This window comes from Megascapheus bottae, chromosome 2, assembly GCF_031878675.1.
Source record: "Megascapheus bottae isolate mThoBot1 chromosome 2, mThoBot2.hap1, whole genome shotgun sequence".
Lineage (NCBI taxonomy): Eukaryota > Metazoa > Chordata > Mammalia > Rodentia > Geomyidae > Megascapheus > Megascapheus bottae.
Window position 1 is genome coordinate 96,892,521 of NC_143510.1, and position 15,587 is coordinate 96,908,107.

Genomic DNA, 15,587 nt, shown 5'->3' on the forward strand with positions numbered 1-15,587 from the left:
TCCCGGGGACTCCGAGGCCCAGTGCGCCCTCCCGGGAACCTCCGGGTCCAGTGCTCCCTCCCGGGGACTCCGAGGCCCAGTGCGCCCTCCCGGGAACCTCCGGGTCCAGTGCTCCCTCCCGGGGACTCCGAGGCCCAGTGCGCCCTCCCGGGAACCTCCGGGTCCAGTGCTCCCTCCCGGGGACTCCCAGGCCCAGTGCGCCCTCCCGGGAACCTCCGGGTCCAGTGCTCCCTCCCGGGGACTCCCAGGCCCAGTGCGCCCTCCCGGGGACTCCCAGGCTGGGCCCGGTGCTGCCCACGCGGCCGGGACCACGCGCCGCCCGCCCCGCCCGGGACGGGCTCATCCTGGGTGTTGTTTCCCTAGGTGAGGGTCCCGGGACCCGAGCTCGGGCCTGGCGGCCACCCCCTCCCCCCCCACACTGTGTGCTCCAGACCAGTGCTCGGCCACAGACTGCCCCCCTGGCTGGCTTTCCACCTGGATCCCCCACGGCAGCCTCCTGGGTCCTTCCCGCCCCTCAGCCCCGCTCTCATGGTTGGTGCAGGGCTCTGCCTCAAGCCCTTGCAAAGACCGGTGCCCTGGCGCCCTGCGCCCAGCGGGTCCTTCAGAGCCCAGCCCTGCACGGTGCACAGGTGTGTCTGTCTGCGCGGGGAAGGAGGGGCCTGGCTGCTTCCGCTCCGCCTGGCCCCCCTGTGGGCTTCCACGTTAGGGGCTGGCCCAGTCTTGGCCCCAAATGCTCCTGGAGGGCAAAGCCTCAACCCTGTCCCACAGCTCAGTGACCCCAGTCCACCCCGGCACTCACTCAGTTGGTGGGTAACAGGATCTGCAGAACCCCTGCCTGGCCTTCTACGCCCAGGCTGCCAGCCCGTGAATCAGCAGCCCAAGGCCAGCCAGAGCAGCTTAACACCTGGGCTACAGCTAGTGATCTGGCCCTTGCCAAGCCGGCAATGTGAACAGCGCGGCTGCACCTCTGGTGCCCTAGGCTGTCTCAGGCAGCCCACCTACCACTCCAGGGAGCCCTCAGAGCTCTCCTTGCTCTGTCTCTGCCAGGGCCATGGGTCCAGTGTCAGCCCAGGCTCCAGAAGACTTGTTCTCACGCTCTCACGCTCTACTTCCAAACCCTGGATACCTCCCTAGGGCTTCCCACGAAACCACTGGGCTGCCCTGAAGGTCTACGGCCCAGGGCGAGGATGTTCTTGTTCTTCTGTGGTGGTCCTTGGGGCTTGAACTCAGAATGGGACTGTCCAAGTGCTTTTTTGCTCAAGGATAGCCTTCTGCCACTTGAGCCACAGCTTCATCTCCAGCTTTCCGGCAGTTTCTTAGAGAGAAGAACCTCATGGATGTCCGTTGCCGTGGCTCACGCCTATCATCCTAGCCACGCAGGACGCCAAGACCCGAGGATCTTGGTCTGAAGCCGGGGCAGGGAAGGGTGTTTATCTGTAAGCTGTAGTGGCAGCAGCTGGAAGGATCCCTGGCTACAGTGGCCTCTTTGTCCCTACCCTGGCCAGCCCCTGAGGAAAGGTAGGCTTTTTGCTTCCAGAGGCACCCAGCTGACTCACGACCCGCATCCTTGACTGAGAGGAGGGTCTAGGTCTGGGCTATGAGCCAAGCCTGCCGACTGAGATTTGTGGGCAGGACAGCTGGGAGAAGGTGGGTGCCTGCCATGATCCTTGACTCCCTCTGGCCGTATGGGAGCAGTGAGATGCCAGAAGATGGCTGCTGGTCTCACTGGAAAACCAAAGAACCAGTGCAGAGGCTAAGGTGCTGGAGGGGTGTGAAGTACAGAGATCCAGGCACCCTTTCCAGGCAGCTGGGACACAAAATCAAGTGGCACCTCCCCTGTATTGTGCACCCTTTGTGCGGGCGCTTGACGTTCAAGCTTTCCGCAGTCCTGAGGGGCTCCTGGAAGCCCACACCCCCCAGCCTCGTCAAGCAGGGTTCTGTCCCGGAGATCGCTTGGTCAGTTTTTTTCTGGGGGAGAAATGGAAGCTAATCCACAGATCAGGGCACCCCAAATGCACTGCAGAGCCGTAACAGTGAGCAGAGTGTAGGCAGAGGATTGTCAGCTCTGGAACAGGCCCAGGGGAGGAATCTCCACAACCATGTCCCCGGATGCTTCCAGCCTTCCCGTCCTCCAGGCTGTGCCCTTGTGCTCCTGTGCCTTAGAAATGCTGAACGTGGGCACACGGATGTGTCCTGCTCCCCACCCCCACCCTAGGGCCCTAGCCCAGTGTGCATGGGAGACCCAAGCCCCTCAGGGCTCCCAGCAGACATGGCTGGCCCTTGGATGCTCAGACTTCCACACAGCAGCACATTTCTGCACATGCCCTGTCACGTGAACACCAGGAGTACACGTTCCTAAGTCAGGCTCACATTCGTCACACATTGTGACTGGGTATCTGGTGGTGTTCCCTGCCCTGCAATTCGTGGGGGAAATCATGCCAAGTTTGGTGGGGCCTGGCCCTGCCTCAACTGTCAGACTGAGGGCCAGCAATTCCCAGGGCAGCCATTTCTACTTCCAGGCTGAGCAGCTCTGACCACTGAACCCGCCCTGAGAGTCTCTAGGAGCTGATCAGTTGACCATCTCCCATTCTAGACAGCTTTCCAGGGAGGAGGAGATCCGGCTTCCCCAGGAAGCCCGCTCGCTTCAGAGTGAGGTCCCAAGGGAGAGGACCTGGGGTCTGGGAGAGGGTAGATGGCAAAGAGACACTTCTGCCCAGACTCTTACACAGGGCACAACACTGCACACGCTTGTGCATCCAAACGGTACAGGCTCTCCTCCAGGAAAAAGGTGCCAGGCTGTGGTCAGGCCTTGAAGCACTGCTGGGAGAAACCTGGCCTGCTGGGGAAGGGTGCGAGCAGTGCCTGACTGACTGCTCAATGCCTCCCTCTGAACAGTGCCTCCCTGCTCAGTCTTCTAGGTGCCAGGTGGTTGTGGTGGCTCAGGGACGGGGGGCCTTGAAGCTGAGGACTTCCTCGTACGAGAGCTGTGGGAGGGGTGAAGGAACAAGGGTGGGCTTGTGTGCCCCCAGCCCAGCCTCCAGGCATCTGCTGCCTCGCCACACCCTGGTGCTTCCCTCTGAGCCTCTGCTGGCCACACACAGGTCCCTGCCTGCTCAGGCTAGAGGAGTAGGTGGTGTCCCCCGACCTCCCACACCATTCTCGGGAGAAAGTAGGAAGTTTTTTGTGTTGTATGGGGGGAGAAAGGGAATGCAGTCCCAGTCCTGGGCCCTCCTCCCTCACCTCCCCACTTCCCCTTGCCCGGCGCCCACCCTCCCGCTCTACCACGTGCCCCTTGGTCTCAATGCTTCCATTGTAGGGCTGAGCCTCTGGCTCGTCATCCGGGTGGTGGTACTCGTGGGCCAGGCCACAGCTGCCCCGACTCTCTGGTCATCCTAACCCTAACCCTCCAAGGAGGGCTGCCGCTGCGGGAAGACCAAAGGCAGGGCCAGCCTGGGGCCGGTCCTCATGGGGGACTGTCTCCATGGAGGGCTGCCGAGGTCCCTCTGGGGGATGGGGTCAGGCCCTGGAGGTGCGTCCTGGCCTGGGGGGCATATGAAAGAGCCTGAGGGGGCTGTGCGCCCTACCTCCCGGCCCCAAAGTGGGCAGAGGGCTTGCAAGGAAGGCTGAAGTTACTTATTCCAACAGGCTGGGCCTGGTCTGCTGGACCCAGCTCTTCACTGGGTCGAAGGAGCTGGGTCTGAGCACTTCCACCAGCCCCACCATCATAGCCAGCCATTTGTTGGCATCATGGTTTTGCCCTCTATCCCTCCTGCCAGGAGGGTCCTCCTAGAAGCACTCAGGCACATAACCTGGCCTCTAACCCACATGGAGTCCACCAAGCCCCTTCCCCAGAGAGTTCAGGGTTTGGTCAACAGTGGGAGCTGGTGGCTGGGCACTGACTTACATCTTTGCCAGAACCTCAGGGCGGGGTGTGCCCACCACCTCCACGATGTGCTTCAGCTGGTCCATGTCCACCTGGCTCAGGAAACACCACTGCCCACCACAAACCTTTCCAGCCCCAGGATGTGGGGCATTACTGTGCTACAGCTGAAAAAAGTGGGCTCTGTGGGGGTGGAGGGGAGGGTAATGGGGACCAAGACATGTGAAAGGGTATCAATATATGTGAATTAATGCACCTCTATCTGGCAAATATCATGTAACTCTTTTATTAATTACAATAAAAAATATTTTTAAAAAAAGGGGGCTGAGAGTTTGGCCTAGTGGTAGAGTGCTTGCCTAGCATGCACGAAGACCCAGGTTCGATTCCTCGGCACCACATACATGGGAAAAAGCCAGAAATAGTGCTGTGGCTCAAGTGGCAGAGTGGTAGCCTTGAGGAAAAAGCCCAAGGACAGTGCTCAGGCCTTGAGTTCAAGCCCTAGGACTGGCACCAAAAAAAAAAAATATATTAAAAAAAAGTGGGCTCTGTGGGAAGGGGCAAGGGCAAGACGTGCCAGAAAGGTCTAGAGCCAGCTCCTGTCTTTCAAGAATCCCTCCCGCTCCCTCCTCCTAAGGATAATTTCCAGGAAAGAGGGCTTTCCTGGAAGCAGCTCAGCCATGATGTAGCCACAGGCCAGATACCCACTGATGGGGAGGGAAGGGGGCATCTGAAGCTGGGGAGGAGCAGGCCAGGGACCCTCCGGCTGGAAGACTTCTGCACTTAGCGAGAAGGGAGGGAGGGCCCCGTAACATCGTCAGCCATTAACCTGGTACCAGACTTTGTCTCTCCCCCAACACTGGGCAAACCCCTTCCAGGACCCTCACTCCCACCACCTGCTGCCCTTCTCAGGCCTTGTCGTGAGCTCTGCCTGCCCGCCCCCGTCAGACACTGCCTCCAGGGAGGAGCGACAGCACCTGTCCGGTTATAGTGCCTCCAGCTGAGCATGCTCTAGGGTGCCTTCCCAGGCCACCCCAACCCACCCCAGGTCGTCCCTCGTGTTCTCGTGCTTCAGGTGTCTGAGCAGCTTCGAGCGCGTGGATGTGTGACTGGAATGTCACTCTTGAATGAATGAGCGACGGAGCTTTTTCACTGCCACCTTTTGGTGCAGCTGAGCGTCACAGGCTGCGCTGTGGAGTGGGTGAGTGAGGTGGCAGCTGGGCAGACACGGAGCCTGGGACCGATGAGGCTGGCCGCTGCCCCACACTTGCTGCCCTGTCATCCACACCCCTCCACGCATCTCTTTAGAGACCCCTCTGCCTGACTGCCATGCAGTGTTGGCTGGCAGGGCCTGCAGATCTTCTTGTTCCGTGATTCTCTCCCCAATGACTTTGGCCCTCACTCACAGTGAGGCCAACACAACACCAGGAAGACAGACACCAGCACTCCCGCTTCTAGTGACCCTCCTCCACCTTGCCCATGGAAGCACCTGAGCCCCAGGGTCTCCACACATTCAAAGCATGTTGGGAAAATTAGCAGAAGAGTTTATTGCATCCTACTGTGTAATGAAACAAGTGAAAAGTAGGCCTGTCATCCTAGCTACTCAGGAGGTAAAGTTCTGAGAATCATGGCTCAGTCAACCGAGGCAGGAAAGCTCCTGGAACTCTTACCTACAAGTAATTTACAAAAAAACAGCCAAAGTGGTAGGGCTCTATTCTTGAGCAAGAGAGCTCAGAGACAGTGCCCAAGCCCTGAGTTTAAGCACGTGTGCACTCACGCATGCGTGCACACACACACACACACACACATACACGAAGACAGGAACAAGCAGCCCCCATCACCCACACTAGGTTGGGCTGGGGTGAACAAGCTACTTCTGCACTGGCCTGCCAAGATTTTGGAGGAAAGCCAGATAGTTAGTTCCCTATGACCAACAGAAGAGGCCCAAGCCACTCCCCAGGGCTATGTGAGGAAGTGGCCCTCGCTGGGGACAGCAGATCTTTTTGTCTCTCTACAGCAGTGCAATCAAGTTCCCTTTCTCACAGCAATGAACTGAATAAACAAGGTCAGAGAGTAGGAAGACCCAGGCTCCACCTTCCCAGAGACAAGTCAGTCCCCTAAGGCTAGTCTCACATTGTCCTCCATCTCTTCTTACCCTTGAGGTCTTAGAGATAAAGCCTGGGCCAAGACTTCAGAAAACAGAAGGATCTGAGCCCACCCTGGGCCCTGGCAGATTCCCTCGCTCTGAGATCTGAGATGTCCTCTCCTAGCTGGTCAAAAGCCTTCCTGACCCTCCACAAGCTGCAGTGAATGTGGCGCCAATTCCTGGTCAACACTGAAGACCTGGGACTCTGCAAGCGCCCTTCCGTTCCAGGTGCCAAGAGGAGGCCTCAGTCCAATCCCCCCCCCCCACCCCGACTCCCCGCCAAGACTGTCAGGCCTCTGGGCAGCTAGAAGCAGGGTGGGGCAGGACTGCAGGAAGCCTGGGGTGGAGGTAGAGATGTCCTAAGGAGTTCAGCTTAGCGGGAAGGTGGATGAAGTCTGGTCTGAGGCCGACTCCCCTGAAGTCGGGGTGGGGTGGAATCTGCTACCTGGGGTCTCGGGGCCTCGAGAGGTCCAAAGCTTTCAGTCTGGGCCACCAAAGGCGCCCATGCAGGCGGGGGGTGGAGGTGGGGGAACCCCAGCGGAAGGCTGCCCACCCTGGCCTGCTCCCTGCTTGGCCTCCTCCGTCTGCTGTGGGGAGGCCCGCAGGTGCTGAGCCCCCCCCCCCCCAGTAGGCCCTGCAGTGGCCCCGGCACCACCCACACTGCCTCATCCAGCCTGAGGCAGGCAGCTGGGCCTGGCAGGGAGGGCATCAAGGCTGGGCTGTGGGCCTTGCCCCAGGAGCCTGTCCGTCACCGACCCAGCAGCAGCCTGGAGAGGTCAGTCTGCCCACAGGCCAGTCAGCACCAGGGACAGCGGCACCCGCAGGGGCCTCTGGGGGGGTTTGGTGTCCACTGGGCTGGCCCCACACAGGGCTGGCCCCACACCGTCCTCTTGGATGCCGGGGACTGTGTGTACTGAGGTGGGGCCCTCTGTCACCTCCTCACAGCCCTCCTGCATTCTGCAGCACTGGTGGGCTGCTTCAAGACACACAGGCCGAGCAAGCCATAGCTTCTAAGCCCGAGGTCTGCGGAAGTGCCCTCTGGATTGCTTGCAGTGAGGGGGGCGGGGGAAGCTCCTGGCCTCATGGCCCAAGGCCCTTCAGCAGGCATGTGACCAAGGAGTGGGCAGCATTGCCCTAGAGAAATGGCTTCGGAGGGCAGAGGATGTGAAGAAAAGGTTCTTCCTGGCTGAGCAGCCCCTTCCCAGCCTCACATGTGTGTGCGTGATGGGACTTGAACTCAGAGCCTGTCTGCAGTCCCTATGCTCTTTTGCTCAAGGCTAGCGCTCTACCACTTTAAACCACAGCTACTTCCAGTTTTCTGCTGGTTAATTGGAGATAAAGAGTCTCAGGACCTCCATATCCTGTGTGGCTGGGCCCAGGGCCAGCCTGAGGGCACTGGTCTCCCAGCCACATCTGGCCTTAGTTATCTATGAGCTACACTGGGTCTTAGACCTACTGAAAGAACCTGAGTGCGGTCCCAGTCCTTTTGTGGCTTCCCTAAGGGTGGCCCCCCACCTTTTCCTGGGGTGGGCTGAGGTTTTATGTGAAGTTAATGGAGCTTCAGTTAAAGGCCAAGGCAGTGGAGGAGAGCCTGGCAGTGGGAGTAGCCATTGTCTGTGTGGAGGCTGTGCTGTGCTCAGGGCAACAGGCATGTGCAACAGGCTTGTCCTGGCCTTCCACTGGCCGTGTCTGTGGCTCGGCACTCCAAGAGTGGGGGAAGGGGGCTGACTGCAAGGTGGCTGCCCACCCGATGGAGTCCTGACCATGTCTCACCCTCTGCCTGAATCTTGGCATGAGACAAGAGTCCCTAAGCAGGCTCAGGTCTCAGATCCTTCAGCTCTTGCACTGCAGGCCTCTCCCTACCTGCTCTGCTTATCCAACTGCTCCCCTGGCCTGGAGACAGCCCCGTGCTCTGCTGGTCCCCCCCCACCCCAGGACTTCTCTGACCCCTGCTAGTTCTGAAGTGCCTCTGCTTAAAAGGAACCTCCGGCACCTGAGACAGGCATCCATGCCTCTTGCAAGAACCTGCTGCTCTGCTCTGACTCCATCCAGGGTCCGGTCTCCACCCTCTGCTATCCCTTCTCTCCATGGTCACTGCCCTGCACTGCCCATCTGCACCCCCATGGCTATGACAGCTGTCCAGGGGTCAGCTTCCCTCCACACCTCTGCGTGCAGGGATGATGGCGGAAAGGTCATCCAAGTGGCCCACAGCCCTTTCCCACCTCTCTCTGTTCCATAGTGGGAGGAAAATGAGAGGAGGGACAAGGTAGGACATTACCTATAGGCCCACTGGCAATCTACCCACTCAGGGCTGGCCTGCCAACCGCCATGTACTCCAGATGCACATTTGAGTGTGGGTGTTCACTGGTCCCAGGGCTTGAACTCAGGGCCTGGACACTGTTCCTGAGCTTTTTCGCTCAATGCTAGTGCTCTATCCCTGGAGCCCCAGTTCCACTTCTGGCTTTTGTAGTTAATTGGAAGTGAGAGGCAGCCTGGGCTGGCTATGAGCCCCCGAGTAGCTAGGATCAGAAGCAGGCACCCAGCTTCTATCCCTAGCTGGCCCCTCCCTGCAAGAACAAACCTTGCATTCTCCTACACAGCCACCAGTCTTCACAGGTGTAGGGGCTGGGGGTGGAGACCCAGCCTTCCCTGCACCCCAGGCGTCTCAGCGTCTGCGGTTCCTAATGACTGTTTACCAGGAAGGGGCAAAGGTGGTCTAGTGCGGAGGCTCCGCCTGGAGTCCAGGCTTCTAGGCCAAGTACCCATGGCTCGGCACTCTCAGACCAAACACCCCTATTCCTTCTCTAAGCTACGTGGAAACCTTGGTCAGATCTCTGGGAAGCGGCTGCCCGTGTGGGGCCTCAGAGGCAGAGTCGCTGCTGGGGTCTCGGTTACGGCATACCCAGCTGGGCAGCCGCCTGTGCTCATGTGGCTTCAGTGGCGCCATCCCAAGGTGGAGGCGGAGACCCAGGCGCCACGGCCCTCCTCTCTGTCTCCCTGGCCAGGAGAATATGCCAGTGCCCACTGAGAAGCAGTTCAAGCAAATGGGCCCCAAGGTAAAAGTGTCGGGTCCAAAATGAAGCCAGACATTTCTGCTGTGGACCAGCAGGCTCCTCTGCTCAGATGGGGGTCCCTGGAGGACAAACTCCCGTCTGCTTTGCTGCTGGGTTCCAAACGCCTGGCACAGAATGGACCTCAGGTCTGAGTCCCAACACTCACTGCACGTAGGCATGTACACCGGCGAGCTTGACTCGCACCCACACAGCACTCTCATGGACCTGTTCCCCGGGGACTGGGAATGACCCTCTGACACTCTCAGATGCCCCAGTGCCTCTCGGGTCATGGACCTTGTGTCCTGTCTCATCTTGGAGCAGGTAGTGGCATTAGAGGAAGCTGGGTTCACGGCCCCAGGAGATTCAGGGCTGCCCTACCACGCCTGCAAGACCTGTCTGTCACAGGAGCTCGTGAAACATGCACCTCACTCCTGCCCTCACCCCAGAAGCGGGTGTAGAGAGGACAAGGTCAGGATGGGTCTTACGTTCCATCTGCTTCTGTCCATGCAGAAGGAGCCCCTGGAACCCTAGAGGAGGGGGTGACAGGCGGCCTCAGAAGGAATACAGCCAACCAGCAGAGTGAAAAAGACAGTTGTATTGGATGTACAATCAACACGATTTACAAAAAGGGGAGGGATGGCCCTGGTAGAGCTGCCCCCTGTACTCCCAGACCTGGACGGGGCCTTAGGACGACCTGTCTGACAGGCTGAGCCCAGGATTGCCAGTCTGCTAGGTCCCTGGCCACCTGGGCCCCGACGTCTAACGTCCAGTTTGACCTTTAAGGTGGGGCCAGCAGCCCCTGAGTCCACCTGAAATGCCTGTGCCCCCTGGGAGGCCAGGTGAGGTCAGGAAGGCATCGTACCGCTTTTTCTCCTCCTTCTATCTGGCAGACAGGCACTCAGCCCAGGTACTTGTCCTGGGGGCTGCAGGCACCTAGAGCCTACCCAAGACCAGACCCAGGGTAGCCGAGGAAGCTGCTGGTGCACAGGGAGGGGAAGCTGAGGCCCCACTGCCCCCAGCGGCCTGGCGTGGTTGTGTAAGGCACGTTTGCACGTCGCTCGGGAGACGACACAGAGAACGCCTGACGCTGGTGCCATAGGAGGGAGCTGGTGCTGGCTTGGGTGCCTGGGCAGTATTGCTCAGGAGAAAGACACTACAGTCTACAGCAGGAGCTTAGCCCGCTGCATCCCTCCCGGCGCCCAGGGCATGTGCTGTACTGCGGAGAGAAGAGAGATCAGCAGTAACTCGCGTGGCCTCGCATCGAGGGGCTGCCTGGCGGACGTCAAAGAGGCTTATCACAGACCTGCACTCTGAGGTCAGAGGTCAGAGGTCAGTGACCTTGTTCTCAAGTGCAGCTGCAATCTGCTGTAGGCGGAAGGCCAGCTGCATCTTCTGGGCGGCAGGGTCCTCCTCCAGGGCATTGATGATCTGAGAAGCACTCATGGGGTCAAGGGGAGGGAGGGGAGGGGGGGAGGGACGGGGAGGGGAGGGGCTTCTTGGAACCCCGCTCCAAGGACTGAGACTTACCTCATCATAGTACTTCTGGGTGTACTGGTAGAGCTGGTGCAGTGCCACGAGTGTGTTCAGTGAGTCCGTGTGAGCCTGGAGGACAATGGCGTCACTCAGAGCACTGCACACACAGGAGCCTCTCGGCCGTGTCTCACTGATGGTGAAGGATGGCGCTGACTGCTCGCTGCTCACCTCTCTCATGATACAGCCACACGGGCTCGCCCAACCACACGCCCTCCCAGCCAGCCCACGCGTCTCTCCTCATCTGGCTGGGCAGAGGGGGGCACCTCCCTCCGTCCAGGCTGCTGGCCCTTACCCGGGAAATCTCTGCCAAGTGCGTGTTCATGTCCTGATCGCTGACCTGCACCATCTGCCGGATGCCCTTGTAGTAACTGCAGGGCAGGAGAGTCACAGAGGGCCAGCAGTGGGCAGTGGGGAAGGCCAGGGTGGGGGACTCTGAGGCAGGCCCCAGAGCTTTCCCAAGGACAACCAGCTACTCCCCCAACCCCCTTTCAAGGGGCAAAGAGCGACATCTAGATCTGATTAAGGCCACGTGGCACTTACTCCTCCACCATCTTCTTATACGTAGAGATCTCCTTGGCATACAGCAGCTTATTGCTAGGAGAGTCCTGCAGAAGACGGAGCCAGTGAGTGCCACTGGGCCAGGCTCGGCTGCTGCTCAGGGGCCCCGAGGGAGCAGGGATGGCAGCCCGGCCCAGACTGCCAAAGCTTTTCAGAAAACTTTTTTTTTTGTCGGTCATGGGGCTTGAACTCTGGCCCTCAGCGCTGTCCCTGAGCTCTTCAGCTCAAGGCTACCGCCCTCCCCCTTGAGCCACAACCCCACTTCCCATTTTCTAGTGATTAATTGGAGGAAAGCGTCTCACGGGCTTTAGTGCCCAGGCTGGCTCTGAACCTTGATCCTCAGGTCTCAGCCTCCTGAGTAGCTAGGATGACAGGTGTCAACCATGACCAGCTTTTTTTTTTTTTTTTTTGATGCCAGTACTAGGGCGTGACCTCAGGTCCTGGGTGCCAGCCCTGAGCTTCTTTGCTCAAGGTGAGTCTTCTACCACTTGAGTCACAGCTCCATTTCTAGCTTGTTGGTGGTTAACTGGAGATACAAGTCTCATAGAGAGGCTGGGAGAGTGGCCTAGGGATGCATGCCTTAGCATGCATGAAGCCCTGGGTTCGATTGCTTATTGCTGCATGTACAGAAGTGGTACTGTGGCTCAGGTGGTAGAGCACTAGCCTTGAGTTCAAGCCCTTGGTCTGGCAAAAAAAAAAAAAAAAAAAAGTCTCAAGGGCATTCTTTCCGTGGGCTGGCTGTGAATGATGATCCCTAGATCCCAGTTTATAGGTAAAAGCTACCTTAAAATACTGGGCCTAGCCCTATTTTTTGGTCAGTTGTGGGACTTGAACTCCGGGCCTGAGCACTGTCCCTGAGCTCTTCAGCTCAAGGCTGGTGCTCTATCACTTGAGCCACATGCCACTTCCAGTGGTTAATTGGAGATCAGAGTCTCATAGACCTATGTGCCCAGGCTGGGTCCTCAGATCTCAGCCTCCTGAGTAGCTGGGATTGCAGGTGTGAGTCACTGGCCTGGCTGTATTTTTTTTTTTTTTTTTTTGGTGGGTCATGGGGTTTGAATTGGCCAGGGCACTGTCCCTGAGCTCTTCAGCTCAAGGCTACCACCCTACCCCTGGGCCAGGGCGTTGTCCCTGAGCTCTTCAGCTCAAGGCTACCACTCTACCCTTGAGCCAAGCCTGACTTCCCATTTTCTAGAGGTTAACTGGAGATAAAGAGTCTCAGGTCCTTTTGTGGCCAGGCTGTCTTTGTACCTTGATCCTCAGATCTCAGCCTCCTGAGTAGCTAGGATTACAGGTGTGAGCCACCATGCCGGCCTGGCTGTATTTTTTGTATTTTTATGGTGAAACTCACTTTCTCTACTTGCATGAATAGGGGGTGGTCTTAAAGGAAGAAGCAAAGGAGGGCAAGATCTGCTTCGGGCTGTCCCGAGCCTGTCTCCTTCCACCTGCCTCCATCTCGAGCCTGTCTCCTTCCACCTGCCTCCATCCCGAGCCTGTCTCCTTCCACCTGCCTCCTTCCACCTGCCTCCATCCCGAGCCTGCCTCCTTCCACTTGCCTCCATCCCGAGCCTGTCTCCTTCCACCTGCCTCCATCCCGAGCCTGTCTCCTTCCACCTGCCTCCTTCCACCTGCCTCCATCCCGAGCCTGTCTCCTTCCACCTGCCTCCTTCCCCGGCCTGTCTCCTTCCACCTGCCTCCATCCCGAGCCTGTCTCCTTCCACCTGCCTCCTTCCCCGGCCTGTCTCCTTCCACCTGCCTCCTTCCCCGGCCTGTCTCCTTCCACCTGCCTCCTTCCCCGGCCTGTCTCCTTCCACCTGCCTCCATCCCGAGCCTGTCTCCTTCCACCTGCCTCCATCCCGAGCCTGTCTCCTTCCACCTGCCTCCATCCCGAGCCTGTCTCCTTCCACCTGCCTCCATCCCGAGCCTGTCTCCTTCCACCTGCCTCCATCCTGAGCCTGTCTCCTTCCACCTGCCTCCATCCTGAGCCTGTCTCCTTCCACCTGCCTCCTTCCCCGGCCTGCCTCCTTCCACCTGCCTCCATCCCGAGCCTGTCTCCTTCCACCTGCCTCCTTCCCCAGCCGGTCTCCTTCCACCTGCCTCCATCCCGAGCGCTGGCCTCGATCATGCAAACTCAGACCAGACAAGCTTATCCTTGTCTTAGCCTTGGCTTCCCCAGGTTACCCCACAAACACTGTACAGTTCAGACCTTCCACGACCCCTACGGGGCTGGCCTAGCTCCCCCCCCCCACCTGTGACCCTCAGCCCCACTCACTCGGCTCAGTTTATGCTCTGTGCGGGTGCAGGCATCCATGAAGGTCTGAGCGATGACCGACAGCGAGGCGTCCACCACCTCATGAACGTGGACATCGAAGATGAAGTGAGGGTTCTTGAGGATGTTCACCCAGAATCGGAGCGGTAAACTGTGGCAGGGCAATGGAGAGTAAGGGGACGCTGAGGGAGGGCCGGCGGGGCCGGGAGGGCAGGCCTCACCTGTTGGTCTTCCAGATGTGAATTGTGTCCTCATCTCTGATGTCATGTTTCTCTGCTTGCTCGTCCAGAAAATCAAAGAAGTACTTGACTGCGGGGGGCACGGCATGCCCGGGAGCCAGCACGCTCTGGAAGAAGTTGTCCACGAACTGCTGCAGGGTGCCCTGTGGAGGAGAGGCTGAGCGTGGCCGCTGGGCGTCCCAGACGCGGACGCCCCCACGCACGTCCGTCCGTCCGCCCGGCACCACCCACCTTGACCGAGAGCAGCCGCGTCAGGTAGATCTCCGTGATGGCCTTGGTCCTCTCCTTCTCCTTCACGCTGCCACGTTTGGACTTGCCCTCCTCCACCTCATCAGTGGGCCGCACCAGATGCCACACTCGGTTCTCCTCCTCCAGGAGAGCGTGGCCTGCGGGGAGCACAGAGCTGGAGACCAGGCCTCAGCCCCAAGAGCAAGGCCAGGAAGGCCTGCAGCCTGGCTCGAGACCTGGGTTCCATTCTTGCCCAGCAGTGCCCACACGCCAAGAGGCAGCCGAGTGTGGACATGTTCCCACAAGAGCTGCAAGGCCGGGGCGGGAGGGGTACTCACGCTCCCCTGGCAGGTCCTGCTGGCTGTCCTCCGGCTGCTGGGAGACCCCCACCTTGGACAAGATGAGGGTAGCTCCATCTCGGACCTGAAGAGAGACATGAGAAGGGGCCAGGGTCCGGCTATGGGGTGCCTGGCTATGGGGTGCTGGCCCCGGCCCCCTCACACTCACGTTGTAATGCATGAGAGTGTTGATCCTCTTCCACCGGCCCTCCCGCTGGGAGGTGAGGTCCAGGTCAGACAGGATCTGGGCTGTGGACCCAGGGCGCCATTCTGCAGGACACAACCTAGTTTTTAGAAGCCCTGGGGCCACAGGTGGCTCTGCCTTTGGCTCCCGCTCACTGCCTACGTCTGACCCCTGGTATGGAGGCCATCAGCACAGACAGAGAAGCCCCGAGTTTAGGCAGGCACTCACCAAGGACTACGCTGTCAGGCTTGGGCCAGCAGGAGCATGGCTGCGTGCGGTACACCTGGTCAATAATTTTCTCCTTGACCTGGGAGATGGTGTCACAGTTGAGGACTTTGACTGGGATGGCATCGAGCCCCTCGTCCTGGATGATCACGCTCACCGTCTGCCGGGGAGCACAGGAGAAGCAGCCGTGAAGGAGGGGCCTCTGCCCCACAGCCCACCCAGAATCGCCACGCTCAGGACTGGGATGAGGGCCCGGTGGTTCACCCCGTCCCACGCAAACTGAAGGGCGCCCGGGTGGGACCACGGCCTCCACGCATCCACGCTGCAGCAAGACGGGGCACGGGGAGCCGCTGGCCCTGGGGGCGGATGCTCCTAACCTACCCAGCCACCCTGCCTCCCAGAACTCCTCCTCGCTCGGGCTGCTGGCTTACCAGGGGTGCATACTCCACATCGTCCCCCAGCAGCCCCGTGTCGTTGAGGGTGTACTTGGCCTTCTTCTGCACGGCGTCCACGGGCCCTTTCTCCACCTGATGTTTGATGGCCTTGAAGAGCTTGTACAAAGGCTCACCTGCACTGTCCTGGAACAACACAGGGCGGGTGAGGGGAGGCATGGCACCACACCAGTCCTGGAAAGACCACCCCCTCCCCGGCCCTGGGGAGAAGCCCACCTTGAGGTACTGGTACAGACAGATGGACATCCAGTTGGAGAGCATTCTCTCTACCACTGTCTCAGACCTGGGGAGGAGAGAAGCAGCACCCGAGGCTGGTCAGCTCTTTCAAGGGCTGACGCCATCTGGCCTCCCGGCGAGGCCCCGGACTCCGTTAGGATGCGCTGTAGGCACTCAGGCAGCGTAGCCCTGGGACGACACCTACCAGCTAATCACGACCACCTCGGGTCAGGGGTACAACAGGGACTGTAGGGTAGTGGCGGGTCTCT

General features: G+C 59.5%; 1 protein-coding gene across 1 annotated transcript in view; it reads right to left on the reverse strand.

The window, feature by feature from the left end:
- Nucleotides 1–9,651: 9,651 nt before the first annotated feature.
- Plxnb2 (plexin B2) overlaps nt 9,652–15,587 on the reverse strand; it is a 29,717-nt gene continuing 23,781 nt past the window's right edge. The window contains exons 26-37 of the mRNA XM_090328944.1: nt 15,319–15,385; nt 15,082–15,228; nt 14,654–14,810; nt 14,411–14,511; nt 14,242–14,326; nt 13,907–14,061; nt 13,658–13,818; nt 13,440–13,587; nt 11,150–11,214; nt 10,902–10,977; nt 10,604–10,678; nt 9,652–10,504 (exon numbers count right to left, since the gene is read on the reverse strand). Coding sequence (XP_090185070.1) covers nt 10,400–10,504; nt 10,604–10,678; nt 10,902–10,977; nt 11,150–11,214; nt 13,440–13,587; nt 13,658–13,818; nt 13,907–14,061; nt 14,242–14,326; nt 14,411–14,511; nt 14,654–14,810; nt 15,082–15,228; nt 15,319–15,385 — 1,342 coding nt within the window. The 3' untranslated portion in view covers nt 9,652–10,399. The remainder of the gene's footprint in view (nt 10,505–10,603; nt 10,679–10,901; nt 10,978–11,149; nt 11,215–13,439; nt 13,588–13,657; nt 13,819–13,906; nt 14,062–14,241; nt 14,327–14,410; nt 14,512–14,653; nt 14,811–15,081; nt 15,229–15,318; nt 15,386–15,587) is intronic.